Here is a 22346-nt window from a genome sequence, read left to right on the forward strand (position 1 = left end):
TTTTCAGATCGCAATGCATAATGGAATAGTAGGTAAGACCCCTTACAAGCAACAAAATTTACTTAAATAAAGAATAACCTTTCTTAGGTTTATTTATAAAGAGCAATTAGGAAGATTGAGGTCAGTCTCAGACGTTTTTACAAAAGAGAGCCTTTTTCAAGCTTCAATCATCAAATTTACATGACCTTTTTTAGGTCGTCTACAATTCATTAGTCTGTTCCAGACATTGTGTCAAACTCAAAGTTTTTCCTGGGTCGCAAGGTTTCACAAACAAAAAACAAACCTTTCTTAGGGTGCGAAACTCTACACTTTCTCTTTCAGACTCATCCTGCCTTTTGCTTTATGCATAAAATTTTTTCAAATTGTGAATGTTCCATGGCCTGGGTAGGTCTTTCCCTTCCATATTTTGAAGGGCGTAAGTCCCCTTCTTTTTTACCTCCACAACCTTGTAGGGACCTTGCCAGGCTGGATCGAGTTTCCCCACATGCCTAGATACCTCGACCTTTTTCAAGACAAGGTCGCCAACTTAAAAAATCTTGGGCTTCACCCTTCTATTATAGCCCTTCGTTATGAGACTCTTGTATCGCAGTATTTTTGCATACGAGCGATACCTAGTTTCTTCGAAGACGCTAAGGTTGAAAGATCTCCCTTATGTATTATCTTGTGGATCATATTGGCGTACCCTCACTGTTTCTTCCTCGATCTCCGCTGGTATGATCGCCTCAGTTTCGTAAACCAGAAAGAACGGGGTCTCTCCAGTCGCGAGCCTTGGAGTGGGTCTGTGAACCCATAGCACTCTCGGCAATTTTTCAACCCAAGATCCTTTTGCCCCTTCTAGTCTTTTCTTTAAGTGCTGAAGTAGGATCCTATTTGTGACCTCAACCTGCCCGTTCGCTTGGGGGTTCCCGACCACAGTATAATTTTGCTGGATTGTGAGCTCCTTGCACCAGGCCGTGATCTTCTTCCCTTGAAATTGTGCTCCGTTCTCTGAGATTAACACTCTGGGGGTATGTCAAACCTGCAAATAATACATTTCCAAATGAAATTTATCACCTCTTTCTCAGAGATCCTTGTCAGTGCTTTTGCCCCCACCCATTTTGAGAAGTATTTGACAAACACGACAAGAACTTCCTTGGTGTTGCTGCTTGAGAAAATGGTCGTACAATATTGATTCCCCACTGATCGAAAGGACATGCGATCTTACGGCTTTAAGTGGGGTCGCTGGCGCGTGTAACAGTCCTGCAAATTTTTGACAACTCTCGCACTTATTAGTCCTTCGCATCTTCGACTACGGTGGGCCAAAAGTAACACTGCCTCAGAATTTTTTGTGCCAAAGATTGTCCTCCTGAGTGGTTTTCATAGCTCGCTCCACGTATCTCCCTCATCACGTACTGAGCCCTTTCATAATCTAAGTATTTGATTAGTATTACTTAAGTGTCCTTTTATACAGTTCTTCCCCCAACAACGTAAATCTGTTTGCTTTGAATTATGTTCTTCCTGCAGCAATGGGGTTGTCTGGTAGGATCCCATTTTTCAAATATTGCACAAGGGGTGTCTTCCACGATCCCATTTCTTCAACTATATTGATTGCGCTTTCCTCAATCATTGGGGTTGTCTTAATCACCACTGCAATCTTGTTTTCTTTTACTCATGATACCATGGCTCCGAATTTAGATAAAGCATTTGCTCTCACATTCTCGTCCCTCAGAATCTGATGTAGTTGACACTTATCAAATTTCTTCATCATTTCCTTAACCTTCTTCAGATATTGCGTCATGGACCATTCTTTGGTCTCATAAGATCCTTGTACTTGCATTGTGACCAGTTGGGAGTCTGTGTACACATCTAGCTGTTTCACCCCTCCTTCCCATGCTGTTTGCGATCTTTGAATGAGAGCTTCATACTGGGAAGGACAGCCTTATCGCGATCTCTATCTCAATACCCTTGGGTCCTTATAAGAATATTCCTGTTGCTCCATTGTTAGTACTTCAAATTAATTTTCTTTTGCAGTACTTACAATGAAACAAAAAGTATATATTGCTTTACTACTTTGATTTTGTGGGCTTCTCTTGTGAGATCTTGCCACTTGCATTAAATAGTGATAGATGAACACACAAAAGGCATATATGAAGCTAGTAGGAGGAGGTGTTAGAATTTTTTTGTGATGCTCATAAAGAATAATTAGTGAATCATAACTACGAAGATGTGATTGGTGGTAGCAATCACTGTTTGATGAAAGTTTATTCTTTTCTGGAGTGCGTGCTTTTGAAATGTTAGAGTGACTCCATTTAGCTGAAGTTGTCAAAATGATGTTGTATAGTAGGAGCTGCCCGAAGTGTGCAAGTCAATTACATCATTTTATCAGAACCCACGTTTTGTTATGGTATCAAAGCAACTTTGTGGACGAACTGACAGGAGAGGGTTTTGGTATCTTGTAGATTAGAGGTGAATCGTTCTTTGGGCATTAGACTATATCGGTACCCATGAGTATTTTAGGGTATTAAACCATTACGCATACCCATGAGTATTTTAGCGTATTAGACTCTATCCATACCCACTTATTTAATTTCATGGATCTAGAATAGAGTAGGGTTTCTTACCCATTTGGTAGGATAGTATGGGTATGAAAGTTATGTTTTTAATATGAATAGGCTAATACCCTACCCATTGACAAGCCTATTGGTGGTATGGTATTGAATTAACCCAAAGTTACAGTTTTACAACTTTCTTGTGCACTTAAATATTGCAAAAATGATATTACTTCAAATCATCGAACACTTCTAGACCTAAATTCATTTTCCCATACAAGCAATGTTGACCAATCATCTCCTTAAGTGCTGTAATGTTTGAGAGTAATTATATTCATGCTATACAGAACCAATCCCACACATAACCAAAGAAAGAAATTGGAAATAAGTATATAGAAAAATTGATAAGAGATATTTCCATAAGATAATAAGAAAATTCAGTGAATTTATAATTTACGCGAAAATCAATCGCATGAGGCAACTGAAAGAGCTACTCTGAGGTCATTTGAAGTTTGAGATACATACATTCTGTAAGTTTCTATCTCTTGTTAACAAAACTTAGGAGTAGAGGAATCAAAATAGCTTCCATTCGCTCGATCATGTTTAGAAAATATTAACTCCCTGGAGACCGGTTCATGGCCGTTGAGGAGATTTCCCATGCTCTTAACTTTCCTCCATGATTGTGCAGCAGTTGGCGGAGTGAACATGCCAGCAATTACCTTTCTATCTTGCGACTGTATTTCTTGCGGTTTGTCAAACTCCTGGCACATGTAAAATAACAAGATTAAGAATGAAGATGAATACAAAAGACAAGAACTTACGTACATTAACTTTGCAAACAAAAAAGGGGGAGCTTTGGTGTACTTGTCTTAAAACAAAACAACCATAGCACTAATAATTCGTGCTTTTTGACATTGCTTTACCAAAAGTTGTATGAGATGTTAAAAATTGCTACTTGATCAATGAAATTTAAGATAAATACAATCGAAGAGAAACATTGGCACATACAGAATTTTACCTTTCTCTTATCACCTTGGGAAGAGCCCGTTCCCATTTCCTGCAGATAGTAGTCATAGTAGTCACTGAAAATTGCTTCTACGAGGTGGGGTGATTGCAAGAATTTGCAATGAAGGGATGCTGCCAGTAGTATTAACTTCTCAATGTGTTCAAAAGTAACACAAAGCCGGCTGAGGTCTTCGATGACCTCTGAATCACTAGTCGTATTATATGCTGTCATCGAACAAACCATTTGTGAGTGCTTAAAAGTGCTTCAACAAAATAAACTAAAAAGTGAAATGTACCAAACGACATACATTGCATATATTTCAGGATAGATGCCATAGTGATGTATAATTGTCCCATTTTTGTGGTCATCTGCTTTAACCCACCAAATGATGTTTGATTAAGAATGTCAGCTGCTGCTCTGAAGGCAGTAGATACCATTTGTGACAGCAGCTGATGTGGTCTCAGCGTCTCCAAATAGTGAAGAACCTAACTCCCGATGACATAACAATTAAAAGCTGACCAAAGGATAGTAATAAAAGAACAATGTAGAGACGATGTCCAAAACATAGCTACATGCCTTAAACATGTTTCTTTAATGTGTCAACTCATACAAACAGGCACAATGGCAATATAAGGAGAACGCCCAAACAAGTAAAGCAAGTTTGCATAGATTTCCTTGTTCAAAGAACACATCAAATTCTACCCAGGGAAGTTTTTCCACTTACATTATAGGAAGTTTCCATGAAGTCTAGTCTGCATTTCTCATATATGATTTTAAAATCCAAAATGACTTAACATGAAATCGTTTTCTTCTATGCTGCTCTTCCTGAAATTTTAATCATCTACTTTTTCCTTAGTATGAACCACCAGTCTGCATCACTTGTGGTGTTCTATTGACTTTCATGTTCAATCTTATGCTTATTATTCGTTATTCAAATCTGAGGATATGTTATTCTGCCAAGCCATTGCTGATAGCTTCTTTACGAGTTCGCTGTGTACTTGAAAAGTCTGCTTGAAATCAGCACACCACTTGCAAGATTTGCCTAAATTAAAAGCTCTTAAGCCAATCAATGTGCTACTTTCACAGAACCTTATGGTATATTATAATCCTTATTTGCAGGAAGGAGAAACCACTAATGGTAATCAATGTGAAAGACCACCAACTGAATTAGACACATGATGTAAGTATTTATTTCTAGATCAACCAAAGTGAAACTGCAAAAGAACTAGATCAACCACTAGACTAATACAAGAAGAGAAATAGCTACAAAAACAAGAAAAAGATGAATACCTTTTCTCCTTCTCTGTTTGGATCTAGGAGTGGCTTTTGTTCAGAAGCTGGCAAAGGCAGAGCTTCATTCCAAATCTTTCTCCATGAGTTCCCAATATCAGACATTCTCTCTGAAAGTCTTCCTCGAGGAGGCCACTCGTATGCGGACTCTTCCTCTGAATAAGTTCGAGACTCTTCAAGCTTCTCACTGCAATCACTTTCCCAATCTTTTGGTGAATGCCATCGGATAAAATCTTCAAAAACAGCATCCGGATTAGCTGCCTTGAATGCAGACATGTCTGTAGTCATATTGAGACACAGTCTTTCCTCAGTTAAAATACTCAGCAGATGGAGAAGACATACTTTACTAGAAAAGTTCTAACAATAAACAGGAAAGGTCAAAATATCATATTGGCAAAAATTCATAAAAGATGATTGGGTGTCCCTGCGTGTTTGCTTTTTGAAACTAAATCACATTGACAAATGAAAGTAGAAACTACACAATGCAGTCATGGATGATGCATATTAGAGATTGTTAACTTTCCATAAAACATAAATTTGTATTAGAATGCAATCAATTTTATGCATGTCAATGGCTACGTATCATGTGGCACATAATATATACCAACAATGGTATTTTGGTACCCTATGCTACCCCTATCCAATAGAAAAACCACTGGACTCTCAGACCCTGACATACTTGGGTGTACCTAAAATGTCCAGAATTTTGGACCCAATCATTTTATTTCTTGCTTTCTTTTTCTTTTTGGGAATTGGTTCAAGAAACCAAAGTTCCCCAATTTTCACAATCACATAGAATCAAACAATGAAGTTTCTTAAAAATGCACAAGGCAGTTCCAACATGTTTCCCTTGAAAAAATCACAAAACTACATTACTAAATTACTGATAAAATATGATCGGACTCGAACAAAATAAAATCTGATTATTCGAACTTTTAATTAGTGGAAGTTGATTATCATTTATGTGAGTAGGTCTTAAAATTGTCTAGATGGTCGATGAATAATAATCACTTTAAAAATCATTCTAGTGAAAGAAAGAAATTTAAGAATGGTCAAGAATGAATTAAGTACAACAAGATATGGATAAACATGATTGCTCACTAATTCTTAGCACCATATTAACATTGCAAAGGGGTGAGGCATCCTTAAATCAGGAAATCAGGCTTATTGCCAAAAGAAGCAACCGTGACAGCATTATGACTTCGAGTCCTTAATTTCTTACAACCTCAAACGTACTAACTTTTCAAAGAATTTTGCATATCATAAAAACTAATACTCAGATGCTAAAATAATCTTTCATCTTCATTATTCAAAAGAGTATATTGTTGATTCTGCTGAAAGAGAGAAGGTCATTATGCACACAAAACATGACGAGAAACTAGTTATAGAGGAAAAAAAAAGCTAGTAGCAGTATGAAATAAAAAGCCCTCGCATGAAGAACCTAACCTGATGCCAGAATATCCTTTTCAAGTTGAGCAGAGAAGCTCTGCAACAAAATGGGGACAATACTCGTTAGTTAACAGTTAATGAGTCAGTGGTCTTCACAAGCTTGTACTTCTTACTGCTAAACACGAAAGAAGTTGAAAGTGGCTTCTTAAACTTCAACCAGCAATGAAGTTACTATCTCAATGAATACCCAATGATCTAAACACTTACATAACTTGAATTTTTGAAAGGAAGGATCTTATATGAAGCAAGAATTTGGAGTTCCAGGACTTCAAATGACTAAAGAAACTAGGCGAATTTTAAATCCCTCAAGATACTTGAAAAAGTAACTCAAAATTGTTATTTGAATCGTAAATAACTCAAATTATCCGAACAAACTTAATGGATTTGCTATTATAGACTCGAAATCCCAAACTATCCCTTAAATGCAAACACGGTCTTGGCTAACATGGTGAATGATAAATACTTGACATAAGATGCTTGTTAACACCTTTCACCAAGAATAAAAATGTAACCACTGTGTTAAAATCTTATCAATTTCAACTTAGAACATGCCAGCATTTTTATTACATAAAGCAGTTCCCATTGATGAGGCAGGCAAAAGTTTCTAAAAGAACAGGCCAACAATAATCTTTCAGGAGGAAAAGATTGAATACTGCAATGGTTTAATCTTACAAATGAATCACCCAATGCTTCAGCAGCTTGAAGTCGTTCTTCATGCATGTCTTCCGTCATAGGAGGAGGATCCTATGGTAGTAAGAGATGAACGGCACATTATTCACTTAAGTGTTGTTTGACGCAAAATAGTGCATGGTGCAAGAAGGGAAAGGGAAGATGCCAAAGATAGCTAGCTTAGCAGTTGACCTGGGTAATTGGAGCTTGTATAATATTGTATGATTTCAAAAGCATCATAGACCCTGCAACCCGGGATGAGCTCTTCCTGACAATTTGAAGAAGCTCAAACTAAAAGAAGCAGAAATACAACAATATCTAGGAATAAGTACAAATTACATTGCAGAACCAAACAAGCAATTTGGTTAACCACTAGGATGAATAGGACTCAAATTCCTATTCCCGAGTAGACCAAGTTGGCAAGTATCTAGCATCCACTACTCCTATCGAAAGCACAAGTATTACAACATTATAGCAAGTCTCAGCATGTCGCAGCATAAGGACTTGCATCCTCATAATCTGTAGTACTCAAATTTCAATAAATATTTACCAATAGCATGCCTTAACAATAGTCACTGACCTCTGATACACTAAAATGTGACACATATTGAATCCAATGTCCCCTAGAACCAATTAATCAGACTCAACTGTCCAGTGCAGAAACCCAAGCCATACATCACATCCAATAATGGTGTATTAGATCCATCTGTTTTATTGCTTACCATTTTCCTTTTTCCTTCCTCTTTTATCTTTTTCTTTTTCATTTTTTCTAAAATCAATTATATTCTGCATCTTTTGCATCGATTCTGTTGCAACTGATAATACTACTAGCAAGTGACAATGTTGCTAAAAAACTGTTAAAATTTAGCAAATATTACATGGTTCTGATTTCTGAGATGAAGCACACACAACAAAAATAGATTTAAAATTGGAAAGACAAGAGATGAAGCGGATGGCCAAGCAATAGATAGAAGCCCTTAGTCAACAAGTCGTTGTTCAAGAAGTGCCAGGCAATGTGGATGTGTGCTTGAAGACTGAGTTTTGTACTCCTTATTTCAATCAGAGAGAGTTGATAGTGTGGACACCAATTAATCAATGAGCATAGCATCATATTAACAAAATTTATCATCTATATAGAATGCCTGTATGTAAAGTTAGAAAATGGCACTATATCCAACTTCAATTATTAAATGATTAAATAGACTTCAACCACTGGGAGTTAAATAGATAATACATAGCAATTATTTAGAGATTCTTGAATTATTAGTGCAGTAAAGTAAATATCATCAGAAAGAATAGATCAAGCTATTTGTTTGGTGCCGTCTCTAAAGTGAGGAAAAGACTAGCTTGAACTGATTAATATTAGAATTAGCTCTTGCTTTTCACCTGTCATTGTTACCGAACCCTTCACAAGCACCAAGAGAAGCTGAAAACTTTGTTTGAATCTGCATATTTTGCTGCAGTCAAATACAGATATCTACAGGTTAACAAATTTAATACAACTATCACAAGGAACTTCAAAATAGACTACCTGTAAATCAGCAGTAGCAGAATCATCATGTCTGCCAATATCATGCCCTTTACCCTGAAGACTCTTTTTATTGATGCATATAGCAAGCTGAGAACAGTATAAAGGATCAGTCAAATGGTTTTCACCAAAGGATTTTAGTTATATACATAAAACTGAAATAGGAACACGTTTTTGTTCTTTAAAGAGAAACGGAGAAGAGAGAGCAATCCTCATAACATGAGAATCTATCCGACTCCAAAGACATTATGGAATAACCAACCAGATCATAAACTGAAACCTACTCAAGGTCCTTGCTGCAGAAATATGTTGCAAAGCATCATTGATACACATATCATATGGGTCATCAGTAATGATGAATCCGAACTCTGGAAGTCTGATTATATACAATAGTACATATATGACCTCACATATAGAAATCTTTTTATTGCAGACACATTCATAATTGTATATTTTTCCTGGTTTTCATTGCATTAATTTATGCCAAAAATACAAGTGTAAAACTTTATGTAAGAAAGAAAAAGACCATGATATGAGTTGACAACAAGATATCACTGGAAGAGAAGTTACTGAAGATTCCCTTAGGTAATCTGAAGCAGTTTTACCAATTTGAATCTTGAGCTTCATAATTTTTCAGCTTAGGGTACATGCCATATCAATTATCAATTTTATTAAGGAAGCTACGTGTGAAGGAAAGTGGATCAACAGCCGTCAATTTAAAATTGTTCAAAGTCACACATAGAATGTATAACTCGACAACAGTACAATTTGTTGTATAGCAAAATGCTAGACAGTCCAGCGCAGGGGATGCATACAGATCCAGATGGATAGACAGTACAGGAAAACCAACCATGTGCAGTTTCTGATTAATCAAACAGGTCGACAAATCGATTGCTCCGTCTGATGACATTCTTGGCAATGCATGTGATTCTTCCCAACACCAACGAACCTCCCGCACAAACTCTATCCAGAGCACAGCGATGGCTAATCAAACAACAAAATAATAAAGGTGAGATAAGCATAAAAAGATAGGGGGAAAAAATAAAAAAAAAAGGTCTGCATGTGAGGGTAGTCACTTCATAAGCTCATAACCAAGAAAAATACCACGTATATTGCAGTTGCCAAACCAAAGAGCATGTAAACAGAACTGTCCGAAGAGTGAGTCAAGTGGAGAGCCTTTAATAGCTCGAGAACTTTTATTTTCATCCAGAGAGGAACCCACTTGAGCTTCTGTAACTGCAGGAAGAAAAGAAATTAACTAAAGCAACAAATTGTCACCATGCATCTACAACCAAAACCTCCACATCATGCAATTAACAAATCCTCTTAATACATTGTAATCCTGAACAATGACTTATAATCTAAATAGACAGTTGAAGTTTATAGCAAATACAACATAATTATGAATATAATACAACATGAATGCTGTCCTAACCTCCTAAACTTTCTGCCTTCCTTTGTGCATGCTTGCAAGCAGAATACAAATTCATTTACATTTGGACTAACAATTTAGATTGTTAGAAGAAATAAAACAGCAATATCATGCTTGAGAAGCAGCAACAATCCACTATGTGGATTTTGAGAAGTAACAGACACCAGTAATGTCACAAGCATAAGGCAGACAAGGGCTCTTGTCTTTTATGAGATTAAAACATGATGTGGCAACTGAAGGAAGAGACAATTTGCTACCCTCATGGAAAAGATCTTTTAGGACGCGATCAAGAACTGTTGGCGGAGGTACGACTGCTGAAGAGCTCAGATTTTCAGAAGCTGACTTTTCAACTGCTCAATTAAGAGAAAGAATGAAATAGTCAAAATCATTGAAAACTATGATATAAGAAAAAGAGCAAAATATAAACTACAGTGCAGCATTAAACAATTCTCATTTAATTCATCAATTACACATATAAGATTTTAAACCTGACAGAAAATCTTCCATATATTGAGCCTCTAGTGACATCTCCAATGCCTTAACCAAAAGGCGCAACTGTGATGCAAATCCAATTGTGTTTCCATCAGAAATATCACTGCTAAACATGGATTAATAGACGTTATTTTATCACTTCCCAAACAAGGAGCAGATCACTACAATGTCCATAAATTGAAGACCATTATTTTTAGACTACTACTTCCTTCAAAACAACATTAACTGATTGGAGAACACAAGCTAGAAATATTTTCCCATGAAAATTGATCCAAATATTACAGCACCAACATTTCCAGCATTTATGTTCTTCCATGCCGTGATGTTTTAAAGCAACAGTTCAGTTATCTGTTTGCAGAAGGAAACAGCTCACAGGTTTCTAGACTCTAGAGGATGTTCAGTAGAGAGAAAATAGGGGTATGTTTCTCAGCTACACAGCAAAAGAGAAGAGGAGAGAATAACTTGCGGAGCAGATAAAAGTGCATGATATATAGAGTAATAGCATGGCTATATATGCAACCTTGGTATGCAGTTCCGCTATATTGCGTGTTTACTATCTGAAGGGATAGGAATATATCTAATATCATCAATTAGTGGGACAAAAACAATAATTATAGGCCCATGGCGAGCTCGAATCAGAGAAGAGACTCATAAAAGGAAAATGTTTGGGCCAACTCCAAATAATTTGGATTTTTATTTCCACAAGGGCCTTTGTTTGAAAACAATTTGGAAGAATATTAATGGGAAAGCCAGAGAGTGAAACACAACAAACCCAGTATTGGAGTCTACATGGAAGCCTGGTTTGCATCAATGGAAGGGTTGTGGACAACGATAAACATCACCAGAAGGATTCTTGTAGATGAGGTCCATTTAATGTCTTCACCAGAAAATTCAAATATTTGAACAGGCGGGTGAAACAACATATTGACTGATCATGAAAAGTGTAAGACATGTAGAAAGTAAGAAAAGAAAAGAGAATGTTGTGTATATTACTAATCATTCCACCTCTGTATATAGTGGTGGAATTAAGATAACTACAACTTAGGCCTCCTTTACTTGTTGGTATTAAATATGATATCGTGCCTAGTCATGTTCTATATTTCATTTACTTTCAATTTGCCCATCCCATTAATAGCATCTTGGGCCTAGTACTAATTTGAATTGTGGCAGGATTGTCATCCCAATGTTGATAGTGTTATTATGTTTTCCCATTACCCATCGAGTTGGTATTAATTTTTGTGTACCAATAATGAACTCAGAACAGTACAATTAGTCACTCATTTGCCCCTCTCTCTAGTTAAAATAACCCAACAACCCGGCATAGTTATTAAAGAATGTCAGAGTGTTTCTCTCTACTATAGGAGTTTTCTCAAGAATGCTCCTGCTTCAAAGATGGCCAAGCAAGAATTTGAGTCATTTGCTCCAAGTGAAACAGTTTGTATTGAAATAAATAGGTCATTATTGTCTTCATTTCAAGCACCGATTTGCCCTAATTTTTCTGTAAGGGAAAATGATATAGATATAAAATATATATATATATAAGATGTAGGGCTGTTTTGTGGAGGAAGATAGAGAGGAAGGGCAGCGGTGTTGGGTGGAGGAAGATGGCAGGGGGTGTGCGGCGGCGGTGTTGAAGACGAGAGAGGGATCGAGGAGGGAGACGAGGGAGATGAGGGTGTGCTGGCGGAGGCGGAGAGGCAGGCTGAAAAGGGGCGAGGAAAGTGAGGACGGTGGGAAGAGAAGCAAGCGGCGAGGGGCATTGCAATTTTTCACATGGAAGAAGACAATGCACAGAGGTGCCAGTAAAAACTTTTCCTTTTCAGAATTATTTATAATAATTTAGTATAATAAAAATAATGAATTACGATTAACTAATTAATTTTAATTTCCAAAAACTTATAAATTAAAAATTATTTTTACTTTATTAATTTTAATAAGTATTTATTATAAATTTTAAATTAGAGATAAATACATTAATTTTAAAAATAAAAATTTCTTTTGATGCTAAAAAATTATAATAATTTGTCAATTTAGATATATATTTGTTATTATTTTATTATTTTTACATTTATAATATTGTAATGAGATATATTATTTATATTGAAAAATATTATTTTATATTTTGTGATAGTACTATGTAACATTGATGTTTTTGTCTAATTTCAAATCTTATCTCTTATAACAACTATAATAATAAATGCAACATAAAATTACCACACAATAATCATTCAGTAATTCATACAAAGTAAATAAACTATTAAATTATCATCTTAACAAATATCCCAACATATCTAACCTCCTTTAATCCCATCCATAAAAGTAAAGGAGGCCCTCAGTGGATAACAATCAAAGATACCTATCCAAAACAAATAACAAAAGATATTCACAAATCCTAAATATTCTAACAATAAGGATTAGCATCACAGACTCTCAAAAGTGAACTTTAGGTTTGAAACAGTGAAAAACTGTTGGTTTCCAGTCTTAACTATTCAAATGGAGGAAAAGAGCAACTAAGATATGAAAACAAATCCGCTGCTATCTACATATAGTTAATTCTACTAAAAGTCCCTTGTAATCTCCATACACAACTCTTCTTGATTAGTATTGCATGTCATGCACCATCCTACTTCACAAGGACTTCAATGCAGACGCCAAAACTAGATACATTTTGATGGGAACATATAAAACATTTCATGCACATGGAGAATGAACATTTCATGCACATTCAAAGTAACAGAATTCTTACAGATTTTGTGGAAGACTTGGATACAAGAACCAACTATCAGCTTCCATAGGTGAGGCATTTTCTAATTCAGCCATATCCAGAGAACTTTCAGCTACTCTCTCAGACCATATAGCAAGCAACTCAAATCCTGCATAAGGTAACTTAATAAATGTGAGAAAACTATTGCAGGACCTGAGTGATATTTAAGAAATTCAGGAAACTAAGATAATGCTGCTATTACTCCAGAAAAGCATCACCAAACAGTAAAAAGTTTTGTCAGGGACGCAATTGTGTCAATATGCTCCCTGTCAAGGTGTCATACATATTCACAATTCACAAAGATAGTTTCCTCACTTTTCCCAATGTCAGAAAAGAAAAGGTGCAAATCTACAAGATCCCAGGATCAAGTTTGTTATCCCATTTAGTCTGGTAAAATTAGGAATGGTATGATCTTCCATAGTCTAGTTACTAAACAAAAGCAGAGAATCTAGAAAACACTATTTTCTCCATTGTGATTTCCCATCCTGGTCATAAGCGACATACAAAAAAAAAGAAAAAATCAATGCTATTATAAGAAGCAGCATATTTACCTTTGACTGGATCCTCTGCGGAGTACCACTCACTCCAGGGACAATCATCATCCCATTGCATTCTGCCAGTGGCTTCAGTCTCAAAAATTTCACCAGTCACAGAAATGTCAGCATCAGCTCCTTCTACTTCGTCCTCATCTTCATAGGTAAGGGTCCTGTAGGTCAACTTCGTCTTGAAGTGGACTTTGAACTTCATTGATAAGTCCACTGCAGCATAGGCCTTTGGTAATGTTTGAAAAGATGGAATACCACATCAGTTAATAGAAATCTCTAAAATTACATAACAAAATTATTAAGATTGAGAAATGCAATGGGAAATGTTAGTCTTTCAGCCATAACAAGCATTGGGTTCAAGCTTAATGATGAAAAACCTATGCATATGCACACAGTTGCTATCAGATTGTAGATCAGTTCATAACAAGACAATATTGAGTAAAAAGTATCACATAAACCTAAACCATTACGTAAGAGACCAAATGCCAATGCAAGCGCTCATTAGCACAGAAATGAATTCCTCAGTAGCTAAAAGCTGAAGGAGAACTAAAAGGTGCAAAACTATAAACAAGACATCTGAATGCAACAAAAAAGCATAGTCATGTAACATGAATTCCTAACTTTAAAGCCTCAGAATATAACAAAATACTCAATTTGGTAAGTGAGAAACAATCATATTCTAACTGCACAAGGGTGTTCTTTGACACTGGGAATGAAAAGAACATGCAAATTAGAATTGAAACTGCGAATGTGTAGAACATACAAATTTAGAAACAAACAGCTCATACAATCCTTCCATATGCATAAGCTTTACTGGAACCTGGCTACCAATGTAATCAGCTTCAAATCTTCTAGTAAAAGCTGTTCCCATGTTTTGAATACCAATATAGGCTTTATGAGAGGCATAATGAACTGGAACAAATGCAGGCCAGTTGCTGCAATGGACAAGCACAAAAGAGATGAATTGATAGATGCACTTACTTAAAGGAAGAAACTGAATCTAGTTATGCATAACAAGCAGTAACCTATATCAAAATTCAAATCAACAGAAACAAAAGCAAGAAAAAGAAACTTTTGAGACCAACAAAGAGCATACATTTTGAGACATTCTGTACCCGGTGTGAACTTCAGATTCTGCTAACTGAAGCCTAGAGCTAAAAGTCTCTTATTTCATACTAATAACTAATTTAAATGTTCCAAAGACTTCAACATTTAACTTCAGAGGAGCAAAATTGTCTCAGTGCCACCATTTTCTTAGAAACCTAACCAGTTCCCACAAAAATTTGGAGTTTCAAAGAGCATCATCACATAGTTGAAGATAGGGGTAACATCGGAATTTTATCGGATATCATATCGGCATATCCGTGATTGTATATACGTTTATGTAGGTTATTATCAATGAAACTTCATGATCCAATCCTATTTGACATTTCATTGGTTTTACTCCCATTTTTAGTGTTATTGAAGAGTTCGTTCTTAAAAGCAAGTGGACAAAAACAAAACCATTAATTACTGAAGGATAAATCAAGACAAAACCTTGTTTGTGTTCACTTTTATGTTTGTCGTTTGCTCCATCATATTCTGCTTTCTACATGGGAAAGGGGAATGATGCAAAGACTTGCAGTCATCTAGTTTATACGCAATTGCTGTGCACTTTGATGTACACAGACAGACATACATGACTAACCACGTGATGCTTGATTATGTGACAGCTTTAATAATCTTCAGAGTTCTGTTGGCATTATTGCTATGTCAGATTTCAACAGATATATGTATACTTTATGACATTTTCCACACAGAACAGATTCAAAAGTTGTATAAATCCTACGGATGTTGTTTGGTGCAACTGATGCGGAAATATTCTTTCTTAACCTAGTTTTACCCATAATCTTCCGCAATTTAACCAATGAAATGCAGAGACACAAATCAGCGAAATCATGCCACACTGTCAAACTTAGTAAATCAAGATGTTTCTGGAGTTAAACCACAAAGCAGAGCTCTACCATGTCACTGGGACCACAACAGATCATGGGTTTCTCTGAAAGCTAGCTTATCTGCCTCATAACAAGAACAATAAGTTGGCCAACTGGTTTTTACCCCAATTTATTTTTCCTTTTGCAAACTAAACCACAAATATCCTTGTGCTCAATCCTACTACTCCTAAGGCATGATCTTAAAGCTATAGCATAAATAATCAAATCAAGAAATTGGAACGGGAAAAAATTGGAAGAAATCAAAGGAGTTACAAAATAACACTAGCCATACCATGAACAGTTGGATAAAGCAATGGCAACTGCACTCAAAAGTTTGCTAGCCTCTGGTGCATCAAGAACTACTCCGCTTGCACTTAGTGGTGCAATCACCTAAGTGTTTGCAAAAAAAATAAGAGTAGATAAGTGACAAACATGAAGAAATATCTGAACAGAAAGATCATCAGATTCACACACACAACATATATATATATAGTTATACACACATGCGCACACACACACACACACATATATATATATATAGAGAGAGAGAGAGAGAGTGCATGTGTGTGTGTTTTTTTTCCTTTTTTTTTCTTTTGTGTGTGTGTGTGAGAGAGAGAGAGAGAGACCAAAAAGTCCTTCACCCCGAAAGAGAGTTGCAGATCATGAGATAGCTTATTCCAATCACCCGCTTCACCTGAGCTAATGAGAATTATAACTAAGATAGGAAGCTAGAGAAAGTAATCTTGTTAAGTTATGCAGCACCATTGACAGTACCATTGCTACTTTTTTCAAAATAGTACTCCATGCAATAGCTTTTCATAGCATACTTGAACTCAGACTTGACCTTGTGCAAAACCAAGAGAAGATCCATTTGAACTGCATCCTTTGCCTGTGACCAAATAGAACATGAGATGAAGCTTCAAGCTAGAGCCTAACTAAATATCTGGCATGATCAAACGCAAATTAATTTCTCAATAAAAATACTGCGCGCAAAAACAAAACCACTTCTGGTTATTCCAAAGCGGAGAACCTAAATATCTATAGTCGCATGTTGCCGACAAAGAATCCCGAACAAATATTCGTCCCTGAGTATCACTATGGTACAACCAACTTACATATTTCTCCAAGGATCATGATCAAGGTTGAAAAAACAAGGGCAAGAAATAGAAGACAAAAGAAAAATGGAGAAATTGTAGGTGGGCAATGGAACTATATTCAAGAATTTGGCAAGGTTAAGTTTCCAATAATAACAGCTCTTTCCAGTCTACATTTGAGGCGATGGCTGCCAAATATTAACAGGCATGTCCACCTCCACCCCCATCAACTGCAGCATCATGTTTGTCATGAAATCACTGCACAAAAATTGGTATTCTTTAGGTTGGCATTGCAATGGTTATTTTCGGTTCATAGAAACCTAATCATGAAGACAATGATATATAAAACGAGGCTCTGCCAGCTAGGATTTTTATGTCCACTACATAACAAAGACTGAGTTGTGATAATATAATTAAGAAAAAGTCTGACGACATTTAATAAAAAGGGCTACAAAAATATATTAGAAGTTTGACCCACACCACTATCTGAATTTGGGTTCAAGTTTCAACAATAGGCAGTGTGCAGGCACCAAAAGAGATGAAATTTTATGCCTCAAAAGGGAGGCCTAGGTGATGTAGCCTTGCCAAGTGTGGGCTATCTACCATGGATACCTGAGCCTTAGCAGAGACACATATAGCATTGAGTAGCTGAAATTAAAATAGAAAGGTCATCCTTCTCAAATTTAAAATGACATAGATCATGATTATCAAATACAACAGGGTTATAAGACTATAAGCTGAATTGGTTAAATGATGTAAATCCACAGAAGTTCCGTCATAAAAGCACCAACTATACTATAAATCAATTAAGCAATAAAATGGCTTTACCAATAAATTCTTTGGTCCATCAGCCACCCAATGCCGACACACAGCTTCTATTTCGGAAATGAACCTAACAATTGGCAACAGAATTATCAAGTGATGTCCTCATCTTTTGAGTTATATCACCTAATAAAATGTACCCAAAGTGGACTATTGAACCTCTCCCATGAGGAGGCCACTGTAAAATCATCAAAATGTTCAAACTGCAAAAAAGAAAAATTAGAGGGGAAAGGAAAATGAGAAAGAGCACAAATCAGATTGTGTGTTGACACTCAAACAGAATATGATGAGCAACAAAGTCCAAAGGCAAAAGTTCTATGTGATACCTCCTCTTCTTCATTATCATCATCGTCCAGATTGCTTTTTGAGTTGCTATTATATGCCATTCGTAAAGAAACTAATTGCAAAAGTCTCACCAATGAGATCTCTGAATTTTTCAACTGCCAAGACAAAGTGATTATTAGAGCTTTTGGGTTATAGTGATTGTTTAGTATTACTAAAAATGAATTTTTCAAAGAAAAGAAACATCAGAAATCTATTGTTGGATTTTGACAATGCCCAAAAGATCAAAACTGGGGCTAAAGTGACTTTAAAAGGAATGATTTAATACAGTCCAGGAAGCTGTTTGCCTTTTTCCTGCCAAAACTGGAAGTGCAATTTTTCTATATTCATATAAGCCTACATGTCAAGATACCCTAATTGTTTGTACAGAAATTCCCAGAAAACAACCCATAGGTTCTTCTCTTGATTGAGCAGATGTGGTCAATATGCTTTGTACTAAACTTGTTGAAGAGATGAACTATAACCAACCTATATCTTTTGATCAGAGGTTGAATCGGTTAGCAGAAGAAGAAGTAAGCCTGCGATATGAATTTTATATTTGAAGGTTTGATTAACTAAACATTGGATATGTTCACTTCGATATACCCTTTATTTAGTTTGTTAAAGTAGAAGATAACAGTTACAAGTTACATGTATTTAAGAATAAATGCAACCGGAAATTACTGACAATACTGGAGGCATCCCTTACTACCCTCTCGAAGTGTTACTCTTCATTACAATAATGTCTCTTGGCTACTGTTTTCCAACTATTTCATTTTTGTTGTATTTAGCAGTAGATTTATCGCCTTAAACAAAAGACTATGCAAAAGGCCCTACAACCTAGTTAATGAGTATCTAAGTATATTTTAAGTTTTACTTTTCCTTTGAGCATTCTAGATTTTTTTTCACTAGTTATAACAACTTGGACACCCTAAAACAGTGGTCCCAGATGCACCCCTGATTAAACACATGTGAGAAATTATAAAAGAAAAGAAAGAAAAAAAAAATCTGGTATCGTTAAAAAGGAAGTTGTGGTTTATGCCATAACTTCATCTGTTATTAGTTAGATTAGGTTGAAATACATGGGTCTGAAAAGCCGTAGTTATAGCTCTTTAAACAGGAGCATATTTTTTAGACGCAATGCATGGTGAATCAAGTAAGTTTAATGGCACTCATCACGTCTTTGCTATGTCACCTTTTCCTCCATGCATCTCTTTGCAATGATGCAAGGACAAAATTGATTCATGGTTTACACGAAGAAAAGCAATAAACTTCTGTCTTTCCATTACAGTAATTTAACTTTCTGCTAGCAAAGAACCTAGAGGTATCTGACTTTTCCCAAAGAGCACTGAATAGATTCTCTAGCTTGAATCAAGTTCTGACTTTCCATTTGACATGAGGGTGCTTTACTTTGTGCACGTATGAAAACGTGGATTAGCTAATCTGCTAGCAAGATAATTAGTAAGCTCGGATACAACTTATAATTATACTCTTTAAAAGTGTTAGTAATATTTGCTAAATGATGACTTTTGGAGGAAGTACACTAGAGATGGGTTTAGTGGCCCAGCCATACACCAAACACTTAAAAGACGCCACCATCATATACACAATGTCTTGTATTATTTCTGTTTTGGTTGGTTGTCTTTTTCGGCAGTACCCATTCATCAAAGAAAACTAACAACGGTGACAAGTGGCCTTCGTGATTCCTAATATTTCTCATGTTTTCACTCCAGAAAGACGTTTCTTAGATAGATCATCAATTCTGGTTCTTTTCCTTTTTTTTTCCCTAATGAAACACTAATTTGAGGAGGATGAATTCAATCAAAAAGCTTAGAATCTGAAACGTCTGAAAGCATTTCCCCAATTCAACTGAAAGCATATCCCCAGGCTGAACACAGGTTAGTTATCAAAACCCTCAATCTCCTGTTCCTGCAACCCTCTATACAACTTTTCTCCTCAAAAACATAATGAAAATACGAATTTCTTCCAAATCTTACGTCCTACTGCATCAAACAGCATTCAATCCCAATACCAATGAAAGTTAATCCCAGAAAAGAAAATTACTAAAAGATAAATGAAGTGAAATCACAGCACATCAATTAGAGCGTTGGATCAACAATGTCAAAAATTCATGGCTATCATCGAATTAAGGAAAAGTTTAATACCGTAGATCACTTTGTACCTCACCGGAATCTTCGCAATCGCCGGAGGGAGAACCGGAGGAATTTCCATTTATTTGCACCTTCTCCTACTCGATTCAAGTAGAAAAGGTCCCATTAGTAGATTTTCATTTACCTTCAATCTAAGCCTTGCAATCGCTTGGTTTGTCTATCTTCTCACTTTGAATGATCGTTGTGATTAGGATCGTAGGAGATCGAATTTAATGGATTTCAAAATGAGATTTAATTTAAGTAAACAAACATTAATTCTTCAAGAGATTGCTACAATTACTATTTCAAACTATGCGTTTGAGTTAATCAAATCCGTGTTACTTCTTATCAAAAGAAAAAAACCCGTGTTACTTAATGGACGTTTTTTTATTTATTTTTACAATCCAATATGATAAAATTAAATGAGTAAAATTCATACTGCATCCGAATTTTGACACTAATTTATACTAAATATTAAGGGAGATTACCTTTTTTATATATCTTCTTTTTTGTCCTTTTATATTTAATTTTTCATCTAACTACACGCACATTTTTACAAAGAATATAAGAACAACTATTTCTATTGCTATTCCATTTTGAAAGAAATACTTGCTAAATCAATAGATATGTATTCATTACTGCACAAATATTTCTTAATTAAAGAGAGAGCTTGTGCGTATTTTCTAACCTTTTCTTTTCTACTTCCTTCCAAGTATCCATTTTCAATGAAGTGTATATTGATTCTTGATAAGCCTTTCTAGTCTTTAACCCACTGCACTTTTAGATTCTTTGACAATGATACTACCTTTGGTATCTTATAGCGTATAATCCCATTAGATGTTCACAAAACCTTCCAAACTTAACTCCAATAATCTTATGAAGTTTTCTTTGTTGAGTTTTAGAGTAGTTGTTGCTATCTTCATGGTTGCAATTCATTCATCTATCAGCTTCTCAATGTTTCAGAAGTCGATAACATTATGGATGCAAGGACTGGAGCATTGTCTTTGCTCAAGGTATATTTTTAGGCACTCTTCTCAGGTTCTGTCCTGAATTTTCTCTTAATCTGGTTCCATGAACATCTGTGTGGCGTTGCTGTGGAAATTCGTACTTTCTCTCTTTGGATGATCCTGTGGAGGATCATTCGTACATGCAACCTCCCAACTAAAAAAAACAAGAAGCATAACACAAGGGGTACAAATACACATAACAATAAAAGCACAGTAACTTCCCAACTAAAAAAAACAATCAATAATGCTTCGGCAAGAAGCAAAACCCTGACACAGGGTGTTTTTCATGCACATAAGAATAGAAACAGTATAGATCGAAAGGCCTACCTTAACTGCTTCCAAATCAGATACTTTGTCAGCTTTTCCCCTCACAAAAAGCCTCCTATACTACCTTAGCTATGTCATGTCATGGAAACAAACAGAAATCTTTTGTCAGGAGCCAACAGACATACATGATCTACTAAGCTGGAGTTGCCACACCACTCCCTAAATGAAATTACACAAACATAATAAATAATTCAAAAATATAAATACCAAATATGCAAGTGCAAGCAATTCAGGAGTACTTCCTCCAAACATTCTGTTACTAGTATCAATGCAACTTGATCTTTGAACCAATTGCTTAATATTAGACATTATGTAATTTTTGTCCCAATTAAACTGGTTCTTTTAAGCAAAAGCACTTGCAGAGAAGAATATGCATGATCTACTTGACCAGAAAGAGCAGGCATAGGCATATGTAATAACCCTTATGGAAAATTTGAATTAATGATTGCCAAAATCCCCATAGATTTGTATTCTTGATACTGAGATCAAGATCAATTACTGACAAAATTAAAATTTAATTACTATTTTACCACAATACACACAAATATGAAAACAAGTGCTGGAAACCACTTGCTGCCACACAGAACCATTCCCAGATTTTTTTAAAGAATACAAAAAGAAGCAAACATGACCATCCTGCAGAGACTCCTATAACCAACTTGAGCAAAAACCGCACCTACAATGGCCCCTTTAAACTATCTACCTTTTCATCAATTTTCTCATCTTTGTTACCACCAAGTACTTTTCAAGTACCAGAATTCTATAGGAAAAAACATCTTTGTTACCACCAACACTTCAAGTACCAGAAGTCTATAGAAAAAAAATTTAAACACACACACGAAATATCATCAGGGAACTCCATGGAGAAATGAAAGGAATATAACAGCCTACCAAAAAGAAACTGAGCAAACAGTGTAGAAAGGGGACACTGAAAGTGCAAAATTACCAA

General features: G+C 35.8%; 1 protein-coding gene across 1 annotated transcript; it reads right to left on the minus strand.

Moving 5' to 3' along the window:
• Window positions 1–2921: 2921 nt before the first annotated feature.
• Window positions 2922–20417, minus strand: LOC105174176 (uncharacterized). Its single transcript, XM_011096185.3, has 23 exons — window positions 20096–20417; window positions 17919–18032; window positions 17752–17795; window positions 17599–17662; window positions 16451–16565; window positions 16303–16370; window positions 15969–16066; window positions 14467–14638; window positions 13710–13929; window positions 13141–13267; window positions 10391–10500; window positions 10160–10252; window positions 9575–9706; window positions 9321–9454; window positions 8474–8560; window positions 8329–8399; window positions 7135–7210; window positions 6946–7017; window positions 6271–6310; window positions 4825–5102; window positions 3842–4019; window positions 3547–3758; window positions 2922–3289 (listed from the first exon to the last, which is right to left on the minus strand). The coding sequence occupies exons 2-23, from the start codon at window positions 17976–17978 to the stop codon at window positions 3077–3079; spliced, it is 2664 nt and encodes an 887-aa protein (XP_011094487.1). The 5' UTR covers window positions 17979–18032; window positions 20096–20417; the 3' UTR covers window positions 2922–3076.
• Window positions 20418–22346: the final 1929 nt, after the last annotated feature.

Source organism: Sesamum indicum, linkage group LG4 (assembly GCF_026168435.1).
Source record: "Sesamum indicum cultivar Baizhima isolate 11 linkage group LG4, ASM2616843v1, whole genome shotgun sequence".
NCBI lineage: Eukaryota > Viridiplantae > Streptophyta > Magnoliopsida > Lamiales > Pedaliaceae > Sesamum > Sesamum indicum.